Genomic DNA, 23,420 nt, shown 5'->3' with positions numbered 1-23,420 from the left:
AGGTGCACTAATCAAACATATGTTTTCTTGACACAATGATTGTGTTATATATCACATCCGAATGTACAGGCCTTTATCTTTCCTTAATGATCTAGCAAGGGGGCTTTTTTAAATGTGGGTGTTTTTCATGCGCTCCTTAGATTTGTTCCACAGGGGGTGGCCGTTAAAAACATCTGACGGGCATGCAGTTAGCCAGCGCCCTGCTGAGATTAGTAAAATACTATATTTAGTAATCGCACTACATCAAGGAACTCCAGCATTGCAGGAAACAGTTTGATTCAATGCTTTTTTTCTAATTTTTTAATTTTTTTTTTTTATTGTATGTCTTATTATTTCATCTGGGACGATCTTTTTTTTCAGCTCGGTCTTGGGTTTTGTGTCTATGTTTCTACTTTTTGTAAGAGACTTTCCCCCAATTTTATTTTTTTGTTTTTACTGTACTCCTGTTCTACCCTCACACAAAAAGAAAAAAGAAAAAGAAAGAGAAAAAAGGAAAAGGAAAAAAAAAAAGAAAAAGAAGGGGGATTGTAAAGCAGGTAGTAAGAAAGAAAAGTGGCATTTGGAATCTCTCTTATGGTGCTCTGTCTCTTAAGAGACTGATCTATTATTTCTTAGGAAAGCTCTGTGGATAATACAAGGATTCATGCTTTTAAGTACTGGAATCTTATATGGTGAAAGTTCCTAAAATTGGCTTTGAGAAAATGGTTGACATGAGCAAGTATATTCAATTTATTTCTGTGCCAGAAGTATTTCTTCACCATTAAATATTCGTGAAACAGACTTGAACCACAAACTGGATTGTTTCATTTTTTTCCTGTAGTAGTTGACATGACTAACAGTAGATGAACCACATATAAAGGAAGAGTAAAGACCAATATGGAAAAGACAGTTTTTTACCAGGATGCTAAAGGAAGCAAACTGTTTCATGCGACTCTTGTCCAAATCAAAATTACTGTTTTAACATCTGATCTCTGAGCCCATTCTAGTTTTCTTGTGACTGTAAATCCAGAGCAGCCTGTATGAAATCTTGGAAACTATTCTGTAAATTCAGGACTAAATTGGGTCCTCTCCCCTTAAGGGGCAGATTTAAAGGAATACCATCCTTTGTTCTAACAAAATAGTCCAAGCTTGTCAATCCAAAAGATTTGTGCACTGCTGAACATAATGGCATTTTATTACCTAGTTTATTTCTGTCTAGCATTCTAAGGCTCCTGCTGATGCTTTGACTCAGAATAGTTTTTAGTTTGGAAACCTGAACTCTAGTGTCACAGATGACTTCTTTCTTTTGGTAATTTGTATTATTTTTGTAAGTTATTAAATGTTCAAGAAAGAAAGTGTTTGTCCCGACAGAAGTTGTGTTTCAAACTGTGAACATCTAAGCAGCAGTGTGTGAAAATAGTAACCTTTATTTTTGCTGCCCTCAGACTCTTGTTAGTGCAGTTAGCTTGTTTCTAACAGTACTTTGGTATATAATAGTTAAGCTTAAGTACTAGGTACGTACAACAGGTCTCTCACCTTCCTCAGCTGTGACTCAGTAAACCCTAGCCCTTGTTCATGCAGAAGGACAGATGTTCAAATTCAGAAGTGCCTGCTGAAGGCAGCTCTTGAATGTTAGGGACATTGTATTTACAGAATAATTTATGCAGTTTAACTGCGGCTATTATCCAAAACTGCATATTGATCTAGTGGTTTAAAGTAATTTATTGCAAGATTAATCTTCCAGTATTTTTTGCAGTTTCTATCAGAACACTTTCAAGTAGGAAAGTGTGTTATAGTAAAGGTAGATAGAAGAGATATCTTTATATAAATATGAAAAATATGGGAAATTTCCTGCTTTTGGAGCAGCATTATGATAGAAGTAACCTTAAATGTAATTTCTCATGCAGATTTATGCAGTGTAATTTAGTCTTTCCTTTATAAAATAACATGCGAAGTTAAGAATTCTGGCTATGCCATTCCACATTCAGTTGTAACATTGTAAACATTCATCTTATGTCTTCCTTTATGTGCAGCTATAAATGCCCATGAAAATATTTGCATCTCTTCAGTAATTTAAAATATTAAAAACAAGAGCCAAATTTAACATAGTTGTCAAATGGTTTTAGATCTTCACATACATTTCTATATACACATGCCAGTTTAGTTGTACCCCTCCATACGTACTCATACCATGCAGCTTGTTCCTGACTGAAACAATCTGTAAAAAGAACATACAGTTCCATCTTGTGAATATGGAACATGTAATCATATATGTGTGAGTAAATCCATGGCATGTGCTTGCAGAAAAATTTACTTCTAGAATTGATTTCTTTATTTTGATGCCCGGGATGCACTTTGCATTTTACAGAAGGAGTATTCGTGCCCTGCCCTCACAGCACAGTGGAGTGCTGTGTTTGGGATTCCTGAGCTGGGTATACATGATTTATCTTAGGTGTATGTAGTTACCCGGGAGAAAAGCTGGCAGCGCTGTATGCTTTTCCCAATAAATGAGCAGGCTCATTTAGAGTTATTGCCAGGATCTTGTTGGGGTGGCACCGCTTTGTGCTGTGTAGACAAATCTTGGAGGAGAATTATGTGTAAATCACTCATAATAGTCTGAGGCTGGAGGTCCTGCATTTTACTCAGAAACTTGCACAACCCTTGCTACAGACCATGCCGGCCATTGTTTTCTGACCAGATCCTAATGCTGTTCTATCAGATCTCTGCTTATATGCTATCTAAATAAAACACTGAATTTTAATGAGTGAAATTTCACTGCTGTTTAATCCTTAAAATGCACTGAGCTAATCTGTGAGTGTCCCTTAATTATAAAAACCTGAACCCAGAAAATTAGGTCCTGAACATAGATAGTAATTATTTTCATAACTCTTTGGTTTTTACCTCTATAATATGGAAAGAGAAAATGACCAATTGTGATTAGGCCAGAGGCCTTAATGATGGGTTTTAGTCCTAGCACTGCCATTCACTCCAGTCAGTGCCTAGTAAATTTGGACGAGTCATTTAATGCCTATCCACAAAGCGTCCTTATCTGCCTCACAGAGTTGTGGTGAGATGAGCTGTAGGTAATCACTCCTGACTCTTGAGGCACTGAGGAACTTAGAATAGTGTTATTATTGTCGTCATGAATCTCAGTAATGGCTATGTAATCACCATTAGAGCACTTGGCCAACCTACAGTCACCACTCCTTGATCACAGGTACACTGATTCAAGTATTTCCTGTGCCCTCATGTTCCCATGCCTTAGAGGACTTGATATTCTTAAAGTAGTTTTATAGTTGTTCAGATTCCTCCCACAGTTAGTCATAATAGCATGCACATATAAACTGAAATACTTGCAACATGCTGCTGGCTGAAAACCTGGAAGTATCTGCTGCTATTTGGGCTATTTGATAGTTATTTCACTACTGCTATTTCTTTCTGAGTGCCTATTTTGGGCATTCTGCTAGTTGACCAAAGGAAAAAACCCCAAACTTTGGATCATAGATCAAACTTGAAGAAGAAAGGAATAACATAGTTTGAGACTGTAACAGCTGGACTGATAAATAATAAAATAGGATTACTGGGGAATTGTACGTGCGCATGCCAAAAGGAGAAAAAGTCTGAATGTTTCTGCTGACTGCACAAATCTGTAGACTGGAGAGATTTGATGAAAGGACAAAGTTTTATTCTGGTCCCATTCAAAGTCCAGTCTTTTGTTTTTTATATCACTATTCATATTATTAACATAGAAAGTGTTTATTTTGGTTCAACTCAATTGCTTCAACAGAACAAGAGATAATTAGAGGACTGTTGTCTAAGAAATTGCAAAGTAATGGCCTTGATATGTTGAGATGAGGCCAGAAGTGCAGCATAAAGTCCCTTTGGAAAAGTTAAGCCTAGAAAGATACCAAAATTCTGAGTTTATTGTAATTTCAGTGTGTGACTAAAGTAGGTGTGAGTCAAATCTACTATTGTAGATAATGTAGTGTCATGTAATACTAATGACATTTCCTCTGGATATCTCCTGTTCTTTCAGCTTGTTAGCCTTGCTTTATTCCAGTGGACGTTAGTAAATTGTAACCTTATTCATATTATTCTCATTAAAAATAAGCCTACAAATGTGCTATACAGTTCAGAAAATACCATTTTCCCATTTCTCCATATGTGCTTTTCTTGGTCACCAGATTTTGCCCCTTTTGTGATGTCACATTTGCAGTACACAATCATCCTCTTGACCTTTGCTGCCCCATTTCTCCACACTGCATTCCCACAACACATACTCAGTAGAATATCTAGCTTGGAAATAGTTGTGGAAGCTTGATAAACCTTTGTCATAACAGTAGTTCCTGACATTTAAAGAACTTCAGTTTATATTTGCCAGCCAAATTTCATACCTTCATACCTCTTTCAATTAATCAAAGTTAAACCATTGTATATGTGAAGGGGCCTCTTGTGGTTTCTAAGTAAGTAGTATGGCTTTTCTGGCAGAGAGCCACAAGCAATTTAGTAGGTACATACTGTGGGGGTTGAGAGGAAGAGAGACAGGAGTAATCCAGAAAGCTTTAAGAAGGGCTGAATGAAATCAGTATTTCTATACACAGCACAAGACTTCTGCATTCTGTATCTTACTTTTGGCCACAGCAAAACTGGTTTAATATGGTGTCAGTAAAGTAATTCTGAAGCATAGCACCAACTTGGTTTTCCTCTCACTCAGCCAGTTTTGCACTGGTTTTACTTCCGTTGAAGTATTCCAAATTTGCACCTGTGGCAGAGAAGAGTTAGGCACAGGGGATTTAATACACATGGTGTACAATTGTCATATGTGTCACTAAACTGTTTCCACAGGAATAAACCTAATATGGTTCCTAGTTGTTTTCAGAAATAATAGTTTATTCTCTAGCCTGTCAAGATGAGGCTTCACCATGTACCTTTTGCCTGAGAGCCATACAGCTGTAAATAGATACCAACATAAAAGGTCTGTCTCCAGCAGAGCTGATCTCTCTTTCCAGTTCTGACAGGGGTCACATAGTCAATGTAAATTACCACCATAAACTAAATTCCACCTCTCCTGCAGAAGAAAGTGCTTGATCTGCCTGTCTAGAAGTCAGGAGCTATGCAGAGAACTGTAATACTTCAATGATTCAGCATGAGTGGCAGCCTGTTCTTAATAATGAAACACTGGCAACATTTAATTTCATTTTTCCGCATCATATTAAAATCCATCCTTTCTTTAGGGGATTTCAGAACCATCTGAGGAACCTGAAAACAAGGAGAATAATTCGAGTAGAAGCACTGTCTTCCTCTGTATTTCATGAAAGATTCAGGTTCAACACGCGCAACTTGACCTCAGTAGGGAATGAGTCACTCTTAGGAAAGGATAGCCTAGACATCTCAAGAAGAATGTGAATTCTTCTCCATTTTATCCTGTCATTTTGATTTAATTGAAATATACCATATTAGCCATGTCAAAGGAGTTAGTGGATTTTAGTAGAAATGGAATTACAATTGAAAAATTTAAACTATTATTGCCAAGTTTTAGGAGGTATAATGATTTACATGGGTGTTTTATAACTAAGCTAAAATGTGCTGTTAAAAATGCCATGTAGGTGGGAAACTATAACTTCAAACTAGATTCTTATATACATATAACATCTTGAATTCAGTCTGAAAGGTCTCAGAAGAACACAGCACTTCAAAGACTATCCAACAGACATATCACGGAAAATTTGGCCCCAGTTCAGCATGTGACTATCTAGACTATTTTACACACTCCTTGTTTTATATTAAAGATGAATTCAATGTAAATGTCTGGAATTCTTCTTGCAAACTTGTTGAAAAGGGACAGTATTTTAGCATGACTCCCTTGTACAAACCTGGTGTTTAGCAGATTACGTATGTTATTCTGTTATAGGTACACTACAGTGATAGACAAAATGGCAAAGAGTGTATGACCTGTTTGACACTGTCTCCTGTGCAGATGACTTTCCAAGGTATCGGAAGCTCCATTGAAGCCAGCCATGACCAGGTATAATACCTTCACCCCACACTCTTGTAATTTTATTAATATCTGGTAAGGCCAGAATGTCAGCATTAGTGAATTTTAAATTTCGACACATCTTGTGTTTTTCATATGGCATGCTCTTGTCACTGGGATTTGCCTATCTTGCCCTAGTAAAATCCTGATTAGATCTGAGTGACATGGAGACAAAACTGTATTGCCTTTTCCGTATTTTTAAGACACATTAGGAAAGCCTGAAGAACTTGCTTTAGTTTTAAAGTCAGATGTAAGGTTTATACAAAGGTTTTGTTCAGTCTTATGTATGTATCAGGTCTTGTCTATCCTATTTTTGCTAGAAGATTGTGAGTAGTTGGAAAAGCAGAGAGATGAAGCCATCATCTCTAGCCATCATCTGTCACAAGAAACTGGCATTTGAGAGGGGAAAGGCATTTTTAATCAGACTGTGTAAAACTCCCATTTTGTTTGGCTGTTGATAAAACATTTAATTCAAGATTCTGGCAAAAAGCCAGAAGAAAAGAAAAAGGCTCAATGTTAATAATTTGTCACCCTGCTGCTTCATATGGGAGCTGAGGGGGGCTTCCATTCTAGTTGTCTTGTCCACCAATACTCTTATGTATAAAAGGAAGACAAGACTTTGATACTCTGAAAGTTTTAAGAGCAAAACAGGACATGTAGAACATTAAACATTAAACCAATCCTTGCAGCTTTCATATTTTCAGTAGATTAGAAAAAATTACCATGTTTACTTGCCTTTACAGGCCGTCTTTAAATTTTACTATGTTCACATTTACCATATATTTTATCAGACTCTATGCGAGATTCTTTGAGAAAAAAAGGAAGGTCACCTTAAGAGTTAGCAGAATTAGTTACTTTTGGGGAAGTTTCAGACGCTCTTAGTCATGTTTGTGTTTGGTGGGTTTTTTATTGGAAGTTCCTAAGTTAGTTGTTAACATGAACTAAGCCCATTAGTTATTTACATGGTAACATGAGGATACTTCCTGCCCTTAAGTGTTTGATGTTTTACAGTAATGGAGAGCTGTGGTAAGTCAGACCGTACTTTGACATTCAATTCTCATTTCATCCAGCAACTTGTTTATGCTGTTCTAAAGCCGCTCCATTTTTCTTTCAGTAAAGACAGGCTCTTAAAGTATAGTTATAACACAAGTATGATATTTAGACATTTCAATGAATTTAAGGTGGTCCCTGTCAATTTGGTAACAACTACACTCTGGGCTACCAGCCAGCTTGGCCTTTGTCTTAAAATTTATTTAGGCTAGAGTATGATATGTAAACAGAAAAAAAGACTTTGTAAGCAAAAAGCACATTTAAGCCATCTGAATAATTATATATTTAAGACTTCCAAATGAAAAAGTTGTATTGAGCCTGCAAAGTCAAGCACCTAGAAATTAGGAAATTCCAGATGTGCAGCATTAGTTTGATCCCAAATGCACCCGTTCAGTGCTCCAAACAGGACATTCTTCTGGGAAGAAAAAAAAAATTCATAAAAATCACATAGATAAAGATTTTATCATATCATGTTTGCAAATAGGTACCAATTAAGTTTGCTTGGGCCATTATGTAGCTAGAATTCTCTCATCTTGCTTCAATTTGAAGTTTAAAATATGTTCATCATTGGTTTTAGTTATGCAATTTTCCACAGGGTTCTTAAAATGGAAAGAAAAATGTTTTGCTATTGCGTGATGGGGTAGTTGTTGTGTTACTTGAACCCAAATCATTTTTGCAAAGATTTTGTCTGAGCTGAGAGCAAAAGAAAATACTGGACACACAAATTTCTGCTCATCCCTTTCCTAAATGTCAAAGGAATTTCATTTTCTGGGGAAGAAGGATGCTGGTGACTGGTTGTTTTTGATAAGGGGGGTAGCAGGACTGGATTAAAACATCATTTGCCATTGCCTGAATAAATAGAGAAAATCATTAGCAAATCCAGTGTTTGTCAGGCACTGAAATTAATAAGTTGATGACAAAATTAGAGCTATTAATGGACTAACAAAAGGAAAAGTCCCCTTTTCTTTCTTGTTCCTGTGTGATTGGTATGATTTCCCTTGTTTGCTACAATTGCCCTCACAGTAGGTTTATTTGAAATAGTGATTATTCTTATAAAAACAGGAGAGAGAACTGCTGTACCTTTGTTAAGCTGAAGTTATTCACATTTTAAAGTCTTGCTAAAAAAGTGTAAGATATCCATACGATATAAAACAAATTCTAGAAAATCTTCTTTGACTTACGTAATCTGTCAATTTTAAATTGTCTCTGTAGTATTGTACATTGATTAGGATGGGCTAGTCACCTGGAAGCTTGTGATTTCATTGGTGACATAGTGATTTGTGTCAGCTGTGAGGCCTGGCATAATTTGACTTCAGGAATTGTCTATTTTTGTGCTTATGAAGATATTTTTTGTCACACTCATTCTAAAATATTGATTCTATAATTTCTAGAGTTTTTTATGGAAAACTGAATGAGACTCTGAAATATTTTGTGGGAAAGGGTTGAAATCTGTTGTGTGAGAATATCTAATAAAAAAGCTATATACCAGATTTGTCACTATATTGTGGCAGAAGAACCACAGTACTGTGGTATGTGGTAACTGATCATGTACCTTGATAAAAAAAAAAAAGAAATAGAAATTAAAAGAAAAAAAAAAGAAAAAAAAAAGAAAACCATGTTGTCAATGGCATCTCCAGCACCATAGAATACCTTTTAGATTGAACTTGTCTTTTGTAATGTGTCTCTCTACTCATATCCAGTAGGAGATTTTTTACCCAGTAGATACCAAAGTCGTTAAAATCCCATATAAGTATATTATCTGGCTTTTTCAAATATGCCAAGACTTGACACAGCAGTTTTTCAAGTCCCTTGCTCTTTTCCTGTACCTCTGTAGGGAGTTTTCATTCTTTAGATTGGTTTAGCTTGTGATTTTAATGAGTTCAAATATTTTCCCCACATACTTCATCTGAGCAATTTCAGATTAATATAAACATATCATACTGATACACTAATTAGTGTGTATTTCAAATGTCTGATTGACAAGGCATATCTCATTTGCTCATGAAGCAGTATTGTGGAAGCAATTGCTGATCTTTCATTTTTCTTTTGGCAAAAGAAGGGAAACATTCCTAAAGCACCACTGTGGTCTGTCCTGCCACATGTTTTGTTAGGTCTTGTATTCAGGTGTGCCAACTTCTTCAGTAGAAATTTAATAGGGTTTAGAATTATTTTTTTTTCCTGAATGATTTCTTTAAATTTTTTTTTTTAATTTTCTTTTTATATTTTCTGTATCCCATTATCTGACCATAATTACAAATTTCTCTTTCCTTAATGGCAACTATTCTTTGGAGGTTTTTTTCAGTGAAATTTAGCTACAGGCAGTTTTTAGTTAAAACGGTCACTACTTACTAGTGATTTTATTAATCAAACCTTAATGGTAGTGAAGCCTGGTATTTTTTACCTTGCTGTGGCACTGGAGGCAATCTATTCTCAGGACTTATGATGGGCTTCGAGCATATAATGTGAAGCTGAGGAATGAATTGAAAGTGTGTGATTTAAAATAACAGAAAGTAAGTCCTGGTAGTTTTTTTGTTTGTGTCACTGAGAAAATTCAAGGTATTACAAGTGGGAGACAGAAAAGGGAAAAATTCATAGATAGGAGGCTATATAAGCAAAAATAGGTGTGATGAAGCAGAAAACTAAGAAAGTGTAGAGAAATGGGGCAGCGACTGTCTAAAGGCCTTAGGAGTGGGATAAACAGAGAAAGTTAGAGCTAAGCAGATGATCAAAAACACCACCAAAAAACCAAACATCTTCTCTACTGCTTAGTCTGAAAGTCTTAGAGAGTTTTGCCTGGGTCTCGAAGTATTGAAACCTGAATTGCTTGTTACTGATGCAGATAAATATCTTACCGTTTTAGCAAACTGTGTTACATGAAGAGTTTTTCAAATTCTCGAGCACAGGCATACTAAAAACTATTTGTTAGAAGATGTATTTCAAACTGTTGAAGGAAATAGAGATTTCTATTTCCCCTAAAGGATTCTAGTCAATACCATGAAGTTCTTGTAGATGTACTTCACTCAGTAGATATTATTGGAGTTACAGTAATGATAGCTAGGTTAAATTTGATAGGCTGTGTCAAACAAGGTGGCCTGAGACATAGTTTCAATCTAAGAAGTGACATAGCTCTGCTACATCTTGAACAAGCCAATGTCAGACTCAGCTTCCATGTTTGCATGTATATTTTAGAAACTTGCAATCTTACCATCCTTGGCGTCTTTATAATAGTTGCTGTTTTTCTGAATGTTTCAGCTCTGAGTGACTGTAGAGCTCTTCTTCAGGCATATCACACCCCTGTGGTTGTCATAGCTGTGAAAGAAAAAACATCTTGAGTGCATTCTTAAGGCTTGCTGAACAGCAGGCAATTTGAAAGTATGAGCATTCATTTTTAAATAAAATTATTTAAAAGTTGGTCCTAGTGATGAGAAAAAACAACTTAGGCCCATTTTGAGATTTTGAATGCTTGCCATGGAGTACTCTGTCTGTAAAATTGATTTTTAACTCCTAGTAACTTGATGTTCATTGAGGAGTGACCAGTTCTCTACTTCAGTTTCAGGAGACAGATCAAAGAGCAGTGCATTTTATTAAAGTCTCATTATTTTAATACTTTTTGATGATTTTGGAGGTTTTAACATATGCATGTTTTTTGGAGCTGGCTATACTGTCCGTTTGCTTGTTACTGATTTCTGCTCTTTATTTCACCTAGTAGTCCCAATGAGATATGCTGTTAAAGTGATGACAATGAATCTTTTATGCCTATATTTTTATTTCTTGCGTTCTTAATGCTATCCATTATATTTGTGTTGTATGTTAGACCGTATTTTTAGAACTCTCCTGTGTTTTGCAATGCATAGAATAAAATACTTTTATTCTGTAGGACAGATAGCAATTGTTTAATATTGTATATAAATCTACCACTAATAACACTTTAATTTTCAAGTATAAAAATAGCTGGAAGGAGAATGAGCGGGGGCAGAAATTGTAGAAGTGGAAGAGCTACTGATAAGATAGACTTGATGAGAGAGCCCAGCAGGGAGGGGCTGTACTGAAAGGAAGATGCCACGCTCAGCAGTTTCAGAAATCACTGATGGAAAGCTTGACAGCAGTGGTAAGCAAACTGCAATGTGGCATGTAGCAAACCATCATTGTTGGCCTGCAAACAGGCATTTCTGGGCAGGGTTAACAGAGCGGTGATGCCCAGATGTGAGCAGCTCCTGAGGTCATTTCAGTACAAGAAAGGCAGGAGTAGCTCTCAAGGGACAAAAAACCTCAGAGATGGCTCAGGGGAAGATGCTTGGGGCATTAAGGTTTGAGAAGAACCTTGTAACAGCAAATGCATGATACATGTGAAGGTCCGCATATCTGTATTTGTTATGGTCTGAGAATTGTTTGTACAGCATGCTCAGGAGGCAACATCCAGGGAATTTACAAAAGCCAAATGAACTAAACAGGTAGTCAGTGAGTATGCAGAGGATAAGAGTTTGTCCAATGCTATAACCAGAAAAGATGAATGGGGTTGCATTTTTTGTTAAGATACCTTTCCGCATCAGAGAAACAGATGATTTACTGGACACTATATTAATTCCTGCTTAAAATTAATTTTTTCTAGGGAGAAATTAGTATGTTCGGATTTACTTCACACTGGGTTTTTGTGTCCTGGACATAGTAAAAAAAATGAAAAATTTTTAGGATTTTCTTTAAAAAAGACATGTATTCTTTTTCCTTTTTTTTTTTTTGTTTGTTTGTTTGTTTGTTTGTTTGTTTTTTGGGTTTTTTTTCTTAGCTGATGTTATGCACTTCACTTGTCAGCTCATTTCTACTTTATTTATTGTAAATGCAGTTATCATTTCTCCAAGGTGGCTTCTTCAATAAAATGATAAAACTATAGTTTTACTCAGTAAAAACGTTCTAGCAGTTTTCCCACAGCTTGGCAATTCCATTACAGCCCCTTCAGCATCAGGACTCCTACCTGACCTTGTGAAAACACTACTAGGTCTCCTCCTGCCAATGCGGTCTCACTGGCAGCTGCCTTCTTGATATCTCCATACCCTTCAGGGTATGGGTCAGGCATGGCCACAGCTGACTGCTCAGCACTCCAAAAGAGACACAGTTCATGTGGGACAGAAATATAAACTGCTTTTGGTATATGGCACCACGCTTCACTCCTCTGTCTCTTAGGTTGACGTTGCAGTCAGGAGTCATCCCATCAGGTTTTAGTTAGGCTCACTGGGTTGTTGTCTGCTATTTGGTACTTTTTCCTAATCTGCTTTGCTCCCCACGACTGTGTGTGGAAGTGTTGGTACATTCTCTCCGTATTCTTCATCTTCTGTTTCTCATTATCTTGTTCTGGATGTACGTGACAGAACATTTGCTTTTCCCTGGCAGCTGCTGAAGTTTTCCTTGATGAGCCCAAGATCAAATATTTGTTTGGGATTTGTAATCTTCCATTTTCAAAAAGTGAGTTATTAATTAACTGCCAAATGGGGAAAAAAAATGCAAACGAAGGCACGACTATGTCCTTGCCAGACCCTTTCAGTGCTCTCATTCAGAGCTTCCTGAGCTTCCCAATGTGACTGCCTCTTCCTGAAGATGCATAATAGGATTTTTCAGTGTTCTGTGTATGCAGTGCTCTGCGTTTGTTTACACAGCAGTGTCAGCAGGGTATGAAATGCTACTGTTTCAGTCTCTGCCTATCTTACATGCTTGGTGTGTAACTGATGACAAGCAGAGACCATGTATGTTTTGAGGGCTGTTTCCCACTCTGTTGGGAAAAAAAAAAGGTGAAATATCCTCATGACCACTACCAGTGAGGTTTTGCAAGAGTGGTGAGGTTCACAGGATCACAAAATGGTTGAGGTGGGAAGGAACCACTGGAAGTCATCCGGTCCAAGGTCCCTGCTCAAGCAGGGCCACCTAGAACAGGCCCGTGTCCAGGCAGCTGTGGAATATTTTCAAGGTAAGAGACTCTACCTTGGTTGTTCTTTCCTGTTTCCTTCATTTCCAGTCCTGTCTGCTTACTAAACTGCTGAACTAGGTATAAACTCAAGTGTTCAGCCAGCTCAGTGAGTTGAAATGATCCACTGGGACTTAGATGAGTACCAGAGCTGAAACAAGGGAGACATCAGGACTGCCCAGCCAAGAGGAGAGGAGGGGTAGCTAGTCCCCTTCCACAGTAGCAAGCTATTGCCTCGGCTTACCCATCTTGTAAAATGTCACTTGAAGAAGTGATTTTCTTGTAGAAATGTTTGTCCTCTTTAGTACCCTTAAAGCTGTTCACTGTGCAGTAGCATGATCCAGCATGAAGAGGAGAACAGGGATGGCATGCAGAAGGAGGGAGGAAGAGCAGGGTCATAGCAGCCCTAACCTGCAGAAGTTTAGCTGTATTGGAACTGCACCCTTAGTAGTTACTTGTATTAAAATACCTTAGGAGGCTTTCAGTGCAGTGTAACATGTGGAAGTGGAAAGAAAGGCATTAACAACATGCAGTGAGCCAATCTTCCATGGACCAAAGGCCAGCTGTTCTCTATCCTTGGTTTGCAATCTGTTTCTGGTTTGGTTTGTTTTGCCGTTACTTCAGGCTCAGCTGGACAATGGTGAAATGTAAGAATCTTGAATTTGCTTGCTACTCTGGCTATTAGGGAAGGGAAAAAGCTTGAAAGAAAAAGGTATTGGAGAAGTTTGGAGAAACTAAGTGTCAGTTAGTTTTCTGCCTTGTCACACTGCAGCAGGAGATTCAGCCCACTTATATTATCAAGAAATCTAACACCTTTTTCTCTGTAAGGAAAAGACAGAGAGAAGACAACAGAGGTAGGTTTTTCTCCTACTTAACAGTTAAAAATGGATAGACATACACCTACTAGACAAAAGTTGGTAACAGAGATAGAAGCACAAATCAAGTGAATGGAGCCCCCCCCATCCCCTCACTAGCTTGTCTTGCAGTTGGGATTGACAAAGATCTAGATTTTTCATCTTGACCACTGACATGCAGCATTTTAATTTTAGTAGCCGTGTTCATTTTAATTTCTAGGGCTGGTAAAGCTTTTCAAAGTTATGAATTAAAACTAACAGTCAAAACTCAACTGCCTATTTTGTAGGCACCTCCATTTTAGACAGAGAAAGCTGTTAGGAAAACATACACTCAACTTTATTGCTCAGTCTGTGCTTGCCAAAGTTATTCTGTGGCATTTTCCACACACTAATCAAAGTAATGCTATATCTGTTTGTTGATATGTGTTTAATCACTTGTCATTCAGTGAAGTTGCTTAAGACTCTTAATTATATAATTGCCATTTCAAAATACATTTCCTTAACCGTTCTACAAGACAAAATAATGATTTGCACATGTGGCATCTGAAGAACTGTTCTTTTGCCAAAATTGTGTTTGCCACCTAATTTTTCCACTTCTCTTGAAATAATATCACATGGCTGGCTGTATGCATGCACCTAGTACAAATGAAATTTCAAATTTTTTGGTTTGCACAATCATCATAAACCCCTTGATCTACACAGTGCAAGTAGAAATGAAATTTGACATCCTACACTCCTTCATTTCAAGGATTTATTTCAAGAAGCCAGGATCTCATAATGAGTGCTCTGACAATAGACTTAAAGGGAAATAAATGAGGTCAAGTATCATAAGTAATTACAGGGAAATAGCCAAGCTTATGTACTGTGAAATACAGTGGGATAACAAAACTGAGCACTCCTCTCTGCTACCACTTCAGTTTCATCGAATCAGTACAATTTTCCTCTGACTACCTGTTCAGAGTTTAAACAACTTTTCCTTCTTTTTGTCTACACAACATAACCAGCCTTGGTGGTGGGCTTGTCTAAGCACTTCTGTAAACTTGGACAGTCTTCCAGTGCCACATTCCCACAGCAAGCTCCTGTCACCTGTTGTGTCTACATAACTTATACACTCGTCTCTATGTAGCTTGGCCCATGTTTTTAGTGCTGAAGAACCTTCCTCAGGCTGTTGTAGGCAAACTCATGTCTTTTCTTGGCAGAGGTAGGATTGCTGGAGGATTGGGTTTCTCAGATTGTCAAGTCAGAACATCCACTGTTTGAGAGAGGAAGGAGTCACCAACTAGCCTTCTCTTCAAAGCAACAAATGTGCAATATCCTCACTTGATACAGGAGTTTCTGCATCCCCAGAAGCTCCACATGTACTTGTGTCCTTCATTTCATAGCCCTTACAGACTGTCTGTGTTCCAGTACTAATGCTTCATTCCAGCAAGATCCTTCACATATGCTAAATGTAAGACTGCTTCCAAGTAACTCATTCTCTCAAGGATCCAGGACTTGAGATAATAAACACTAAAATAGAGGTATCAAGCAAAACCAAAACAGTGAACTCAAGTTAAACTTTAAATTTTATCAATATTTCTTCATATTCATTCTTTCTCTTTCCCATCATTAGAGAGACTGTGAGACCTAGTTTTCCACAGATCCTTGCGGCTGTACAAATAATTGATTTTACAGTCCAAAATCTCCTCTCTCATCCTTTATCCCCTCGAAAAAACACCAGTTAAAATTGGTCCAAAATAAAGAAAAAATACTTCCAGCCAAAAAAAATAATTAATTTTGTACTTGGGCATTTGTAATGAAACTAGGAAAATGGCTGAGATTCACAAAACTGGTGGGAAAGATGATAAACTCAGGAGTTCACGCACTCATGCAAGGTGTAGAAGATGTAAATTTTATTCTATGCTTGTCTCTACAGGACCATGAACCCTCTTTGGGAACCTTCCTTGTGCTACAGAGCAGCATAGCTGGGTAGCCACAGGAACACAAAGTGGTAACCAAAGTGCAATCCTCTTTTTTAACTGAACAGTTTGTTCAATAAAACTTCATGAGCAGAAAAGTTTGGGGGAATTCTCATTTTGTATTAACCCCCCTTTTCTGAAGCATGAAAAGAAGGATTCATATCCTCCTAGGAGTTGAAGAAGCTTAAGCTATGATTTTTTTGCAGTCCAGTATTGACCATCAAGAGAGTCCTGCCCTTTGTTTTTCCCCACAAATGGACAAAGCTAAACAAACTATAACAGATAACTTCCAAGTTTCTGAAGTTATCTACAGCTCAAAATGCAGAACATCCATCCTATTTTTCAGGAAGAATATGCTTACTTTGCTCTACAGCAAACCCCATCCCTGCCACCAGTACATATCCAGCTGGTGGTGGCATTGTTCAAACCTCCCAGCCGTGTGCTTCCTCATGGTTGGAAGTTGCTACATGGACCTGGAGCAGCGACTGGCAGGTCAGGCTACAAAGGCAATTTAAGGTAGTAAGACATGTTCAAATGGAGTCCCCAGTGGCACCCAAAACAATATCTTCTTCTTCCCACATGTAGTTCTTCTAAGCATAACCTGCAGACAAAACAAGAGCTTCCCTTCCTTGGCATTTAGCTCTTCAGTCTCTTAAGGAACTTTACATTTGCTTCAAGATTTTTAAAACTTCGTTACATTGCATGGATTCATAAAGGACATCTTGCCATCTGCTGCACTGAATTTCTTATACTGGCTGCTTGATAAAGTAAGACAAGTGCCGAAGGCTCAAGTCTCTGTGTGCTGATAGCAGAGGGGCTCTGAGCCATCCCTGTACCCCCCATGCTCAGCCACTTAGATAAAAATCACACCTTTTGCTGATACTGGTTACAAGGCTTATCCCACTAATGTAAAGATTTTAGCTGATTTGTGAGGTCATAGAATACCTGATTAGAAATTACTTCAAAATAGTGGGCTGTTCATCAAGTCAGTCCTATTTCAGACTACTGCCTAAATATTTCATACTTTAACATCGTTTTGAGTAATTGGGGTAGTTTTTTCTAGCGCGGCATGCTGTATGAAATTATGAATGGAGGAGATTTTTATGTTGTCATGTTTGATTCAATACCCCATTGTCATTGATGTGAAGTAGTATAATAATACACTGTCAGTCATTTAGGGGGGAGCTGGGCATATGTAAAGTTTTGTGCATGTGAGTGGAGCTTCCCAGGGTGCCTCAGTTCATCAATGCTGATAATACTGCAGAACCTGAGGCTTGATTTTGGAATGTGCCACAAAACAGGATCATTCTTTCAAATTAAATAAAATGTAAATAAGGATCAATGCGTAGAACCTTTTTTTTGTCATCATGTGTCTGTCCTTACTTGTGAGGAAAATAATAGGAAAAAAAATGGGAAAGACATGTTTGCTATAATTTTATAAGATGCAAAATAGTTAAGCAAGAAGATATGAGCTTGAGAAAGCATTAGGGGAATTAAAAGGAGGCATCAAACGTTGGTTTGACCAAAAAGCGCTTAAAATCCCATTTGCCCTTTCAGAACAAAAATACTAGCAAAGAAGGCTGACATGCTGGCAAATTTAGACACAATTTATACATGTCAAACTACTTTAAGATAATCTGAAAGTTTCTTGGCCCTCATTTATATAAACTGGATCTTGAGGTTTTTGGAACTCTCCTGATAAGTAACGCTTAAAACGCTTTTGATCAAATACCCTTTCTCAGGCAATTACACATTCTTAGAGGCCAGTTCAAAAGATTGCTTGTTACCTTCATTTAGCAAAGGTTCAAGTGCTGCAGTTTTCTGATCTTTTTTAAAAAGGCAAACAGGGAGAGTTTACACAATAAAAGTTCTTTTTTTATTCTCAAATTAATTATTTTGAAATATCTCACAGATTACATCAGTTTCTTCCTTGCATTCATGTTGCAAGATGGCGACTATTGTATATTGCTAGTGATGCATTAAATTAGTTGTTTACATTATAAAATCTAAACATATTAGAATCTTTTGTGTTTGTCTTCAAAGATTCCTATTCTAATAAAGCTTTCTGAAACAAGTAAGGTTGTCTTTTTTGTTTAGTTTATGCATCAGTGGAGAACCTAAAGATTTGTAGCCTCTAGCCATCCCTGTCTGTGTTTAGTAGAGTGTAAGGAATTTGTGTTTGGGACAATATATATTTTGTTACACTTTTAAATGAATCATTTTGCATTCAGAAAAGGTAACACCTGAGATGAATGTAGATGGAAAGAGTCGAAATTCATATGCTTCTCATAAAGACTGTTTTGCTGTGACTTTTAATTGGAATAAAAGAAGTATGTATAATATCCTGAAAAATAAAAATTTGGGCTGCGTCCTTCCTATTTCTGATGGCTTTGTGTCACTCTTCAGGTCAAAGTGCTTCTGAGGGTTAAATGACCAACATTCAGTAAAGAACAGTAGTTGGAATTTTAAAGAAACGTTGAAATTTGGACTCCTAGTTTTCCTCTTTAGCAAATGCAACAGAGTTGTAATCAAATATGAAAGATAAAAGCAAAAGCTGACATCTTGATTATGGTGGAGTTGCTCAGTGAAAGTAACTTTCACTGTTGAGGGGAGTTCATGACCACGTTTTTAGAAGCAAAGGAGCTCCTCAAAGAGTCAGCTGAGCAGTGTGGCAAAGGACGTCCACACTTTTACCCTCAACACACTCTTTTTAAATGCAATACGTCTTAGTTCTTCAGCTAGAGAAATGATTGCTTTAATACACTTTTTGGGTCATACTGGTCACACTGTATCTGCCTTATGAATCTGTGTTTCAATATGTTTAGACATACATCTTCCTGTCCTAACAGTGTTGGCAGGTCGAAGTTGAGTAGACAGCAGGACTTTATTTACCTGCCAAAACTCAAAATAACTTGCATTAAGCCAATGACCAAATGGAATTGTCACAGTTATACTTTATATCAATGAATATCACTGAAAGGAAGAGTAGCAAGCTAAGTGTTAACTTCAAAAGCAGATTGTTTTCTGTGGACAAGATATGCCTTTTAGGATAACGTGCCAAGAGCGCTTCATATCTCAATAGCCTCTAGAACATACAGCAATATAACAAGCACTGGATTATAGTAAAACTTGGGAAATGTGACAAAATAAGCAGTGGAAGAGAACAGTACTGAATCCAGTTGGAAAAACAGGAAGTATAGAACTTGATGAAATTATGGAATATCCTAAGAAACATCTAGTTTCTGATCATGGCGGTGAGGAAAGTGATAATTTCAATAAGCTTTCAACTTTAGACAAGGAAAAGCTAAGTGATTAAAAGGTATTGGAGACTGTTTTGATTACATAAAAAAGGATAGCTTTTTAAAGTAGTGTGAAAGATTTTAAAAAGAGAATATATTATTTGCTTGAAAGACTAGTTTTAATGAAAAAAAGCGTGAGAAGGTAGGGAACAGTATGATGTAACAGCCTGCCAAAAGTTGTTTCAAAGGTCGTCATCACTTGCTGAGGTATTTAGGCAAGATATGTTCCCTCAGCAGCTTAAGGACAGTGCCATGTGTAACAATGTAGTAGCACTCATGATGTCTGAACAATTTTAGTAAAGTTAAAGGTTAGTCATGAGGCTTCAGAAATAATACAGACAGTGATCCAAAGTCTAAAGTACAATCAAGGCCTTGTGAGAAAAATTAAAGGCTACATTTCAAATATACCCTATAATTCCAGATTTCTGATTTGAGATACCTAATGCTATGGTATTCAGAAACAAAGAGCACCCAGAACTTTTAAATCATTAGTTCATTAGGAAATTCTGACCAAATGTCCTGATGCTGTAAACATTTTCATACTCATGTAGGTCTGTATATGAGTTGTCCTGTTAGATTACCTGAGGATTGGTCTGTGCAAGTGTACAGACTCAGACATGCAAGTCCAACTGATGTGAATGGAGGTTGATCTGAAGTGAAATACCAAATGTAGGTACATCACCTGGGTGTAGGACCCCATCTTTGTTTTGACTGGGCTCTTGTTTAAGTGCATGAGAGTAAAACACTGTACCTTTGAACACAGTCATATTAAGAACTGATGTTCCTCTGTTAGTTTTTAATGCCCAAAGTCCATGAAAGCTGGAGTTTCCAGCCATCTCATGATTTTTTTAGTAGAATAAGTAATTTGTATTTTGAACTCTCTTTTACTCTTTCTTTTACAAGACATTGTAGCTGGCAGTTGCATGCTCATTGCCTCCTACTGGCCATAAGTGACTGAAGGGGGAAATTTTGTTCATAATTTTAGAAAAAGAGGTGAAGAGAAGCATAGAAAAGTAAAGGCTCATTGTCAAAATCACAGGAATCCATGACCCTTGTCCTGAGAATAGATAAGTGTGCTGGGCTGTATATTGAAGAGCTAGTGTATCATGGGTCTCATTTTGAGCAATGCCTCTTACTTCCCTTGTATATCTATCTTCTAAAACCTTGTTCCAAGTCACAAACCATTCACAATTGAGAGAGTGGCAGCCCAGAGTATCAAAGACTGTTATTTGACTGACATTTTGATCAGGAGTACAATTTTGATGGGGATGGTCTTTATCAGATGGAACAAGATTCTAGGTCGTATGTTACAAACTTCTGCATTCCTAATCATGTTCTTCATTTCAAATTGAAATTAGAAGGTAAGCAAGCCAAGTCGCCAGCTATGATGGCATAAGCAGGTGACGTGCTTTGGTTTCTGTTATGTGAAGAAGTTGGAAGGTTCTTTCAGGTCATGAAATGGACAGTGTAAGTACACTGAGGTAGTGCGTTGGCTCTGGAAACTTGCTAAAGGTTTCAGAGTTTTCAGCTGAAGTTTCCATTCCATTCCTTGTCTGACAGAAAAAAGTCTCAGTATCACTCTTACTCTACTGTAGTCTGGGAGAAGTTGTGCACCTTTCTTCTAATCTGACCTTCCTCTACCGTTTACAAGATCTTGGTTTTGTCTTTGTTACTTTTGAGATATCTCCCTGCAAATCTCTCTCATCGTGGGTATTGCAGGTCCATTGTTAGTTTACCCACACCTTGTCTCATAGGCAGAATAACTTAAGCTTATTTAGTCTTGAAATACAGGGAAGATTTTACATAGTTACCTTATTCTTTTTCAGAAACATCTAATCTGTCAATATACCTTTAAACTTTGGAGCTTAGAGCTAAGCATCGTCAAGTTCTAGTATATCAATGCTATCCCTACTGGTAATAGCACTTTCCTATTTCTTGATATCATTCTGACTATGTGTCTAAGCATTTGCTGTTGTAGCCTTTGTGTTACTTTTGATAGTAATATTATAATTTTGTCCATTTTCTGGAATAAATGAGCTGCATCTGAATGAGATGGAATTTGCATCATTGCTGATTATCCTTTGAAAGTTCCATTTTATAAGGATTACATGTCAACATTGGGGGTTTACTCCAAAATAGGTTCTTTTTTATCAATTCTTACTGTTTGCTTAGGAGAAAAGCAGAGAGTGCAGCAAGAATGCATTATCCGTGTTGAATATAGATCATTATACATAGAAAACAAGAGTCAATTTCCCCTAAATTTGATTATTTCACAAGTTCTATTCCTTAAGTACTGGGAGTAAAGTTCAAAATGTTAATATGGTGGTATGATCAGGATGCTTTTGATGAATGTGGTTTGTATGAGGCTGGGCTCCCATTCAGAAACAATCAATCACTGTCCGGCAAGTTTTGTAAGTAAATGTCATTAAAGGTTGCATTTGCTGAGATTGTATTTGTGTTTTCTAAATAATCTTCTGGCATATTCTCTGCATAGTATCCTTACATAGTGTCAAAAATTACAGAAAAAATAAAACTTGAAAAATTCATGTTTTCTGTCTACAAATGCGCAGGAAGCAGCACACATCTGAGCAATGCTGTTGAAACCAACTGATTAATCCAGTCTTATGTCAAAATACTTATACAATGTTGAATAAAATAAAATTAGGACTATGAGTAAGAACAGAGTTCTTACAACTTACCGTAGAGCAAAGAGAAAAGAATGTACTGACATGCTGTCTGTACAATATAGTAAGTAATGTATATATTTTATATTCATTCTTACAGAAATTACAAAAATGTCTATGTCATTACAAAGCACTCGTGAGTAGTTAAAATTAATTCACAGGAGTAATTTGTATGTAAAGTCATTCACTTGCATTGCATTTTCAAGACCTGGCCCAGACTATAGGTGTCTGTCAACATATTTAAAATACCTTGTCATTGTGGTGTATCCAGTATAAAGTAATAATCTGAGTATACATCAAATACACAAATTATATTTCACATTTGAAATATAATTGAAATATTTTCTTTTGATATAAATTTCTTCAGAACAATGGTTTTTTCTGCTGAAATCTGAGAAGATCTCTTTAGTTGTGTAGTGTTGTGTTTCAGTAATTCAAGTCCTGGTGCAGGTGGTACATGCAGTTTACTGATGTTAGAGATAGTATTTAAACAACTCCACGCTCAAAGGTAGTATATCAAAAGTTTTTAAATTGAGGGTGACAGAAACTGGTGCTGCACTTTCATGTTATTCAGCAATGTGGAAGAATTTTGACATACAGCTGGAATGATCAAACTACACTAGTTTTACTGTCTAACTTCATTTGACATGAATTTCAAAGGTATTTGGAAATTATTATGTTGTATGCTACATTTGCAGAGTTTACCTTCCTTAGGGAACTTTTTTATAAAGTCTGGTACAAGGGAGCTTATGATCTCAAAACATTGCATAAAGCTGATATATTTTTTTGTAAATCTCCTTTTATGTTTAATTTGCAAGTCATGTAGAAGCTGTAGTTTCTACAGGAGCTGTTACTACAAAAGTGAAGCATGCTGCTACTAACCAGCCCACATTATCTTATGAGCATACTTCTTCCACTGATACAAGAAGAGACTGGCCTAGAAATACAGAAGATTACTTCAGCTCATCAGTATTTTGTGTACATATAATAGGTAAAATTGGAAAATAAAGGTAACAAGAGGAAGCCCAAAGTAGTTTGGTGATACGTTATAAATTATATAATTTGTACGAGCTTAATATGCTTTGTACAATATTTACTGGTTTGTTGCTTTTTGATAGAAAAGCAAAAAAAATTTTCTTAAAATCTTTTTGTTTTGCTCAATACTGATGTGGTTCAAAGAGCACAGATATAAGCACAGACATAAGCACTTTTCTATAGGTTAAAAACTGTATGTAATTTAAAATTTTCTGTTAATACTTGTATTTCTTCTGGGACCCAGAGGACTTGATTTACTTCTGTAATTACCTGTGTGTGTGAGTCCTATAAAAGAAATGAGGATTTCAAAACTTAAGAAAATTAATAACAAAAAATTCTGCAAAAAGTCATGATTGAAAGCTAGTTATTAAAAAAAAAACCACAAGAAACCCCCAAAAAACAACAAAAACCTACTTGAAAATGGCTTCCTGGGTTTTTAATTTAAACTTTTAAATTTTTTTATTTAGTTAATGTGAAACACTTCCCTACATCTTTAGTTACAGAAAGATCTTTTATGTCAGTGAGGCCTTTTTCTGTCCAAGTACCAAATGTGTAGGGATTCACAAAGGGTACC

At 36.7% G+C, this 23,420-nt stretch overlaps 1 protein-coding gene across 4 annotated transcripts in view; it reads left to right on the top strand.

Moving 5' to 3' along the window:
• Nucleotides 1–23,420, top strand: part of STAU2 (staufen double-stranded RNA binding protein 2) — a 171,721-nt gene that overhangs the window by 103,640 nt on the left and 44,661 nt on the right. For 2 of the 4 annotated variants that reach the window (XM_039379843.1, XM_039379844.1), the window contains exon 13: nt 5,891–6,004. The exons of 1 other annotated variant lie outside the window; for it this stretch is intronic. In XM_039379843.1, the coding sequence (XP_039235777.1) occupies nt 5,891–6,004 (114 nt within the window). Of the gene's footprint in view, nt 1–5,890; nt 6,005–15,785; nt 21,674–23,420 lie in introns of those variants that run through there. One more of the 4 variants, XM_027722036.2, reaches the window with a different exon arrangement.

The sequence above is a fragment of the Pipra filicauda genome, unplaced genomic scaffold (genome assembly GCF_003945595.2).
Source record: "Pipra filicauda isolate LSUMZ 115617 unplaced genomic scaffold, ASM394559v2 scaffold177_size2800117_pilon, whole genome shotgun sequence".
Lineage (NCBI taxonomy): Eukaryota > Metazoa > Chordata > Aves > Passeriformes > Pipridae > Pipra > Pipra filicauda.
The sequence above is the reverse complement of the archived record's forward strand: the minus strand, read 5'-3'. Positions and strand labels throughout refer to the sequence as shown.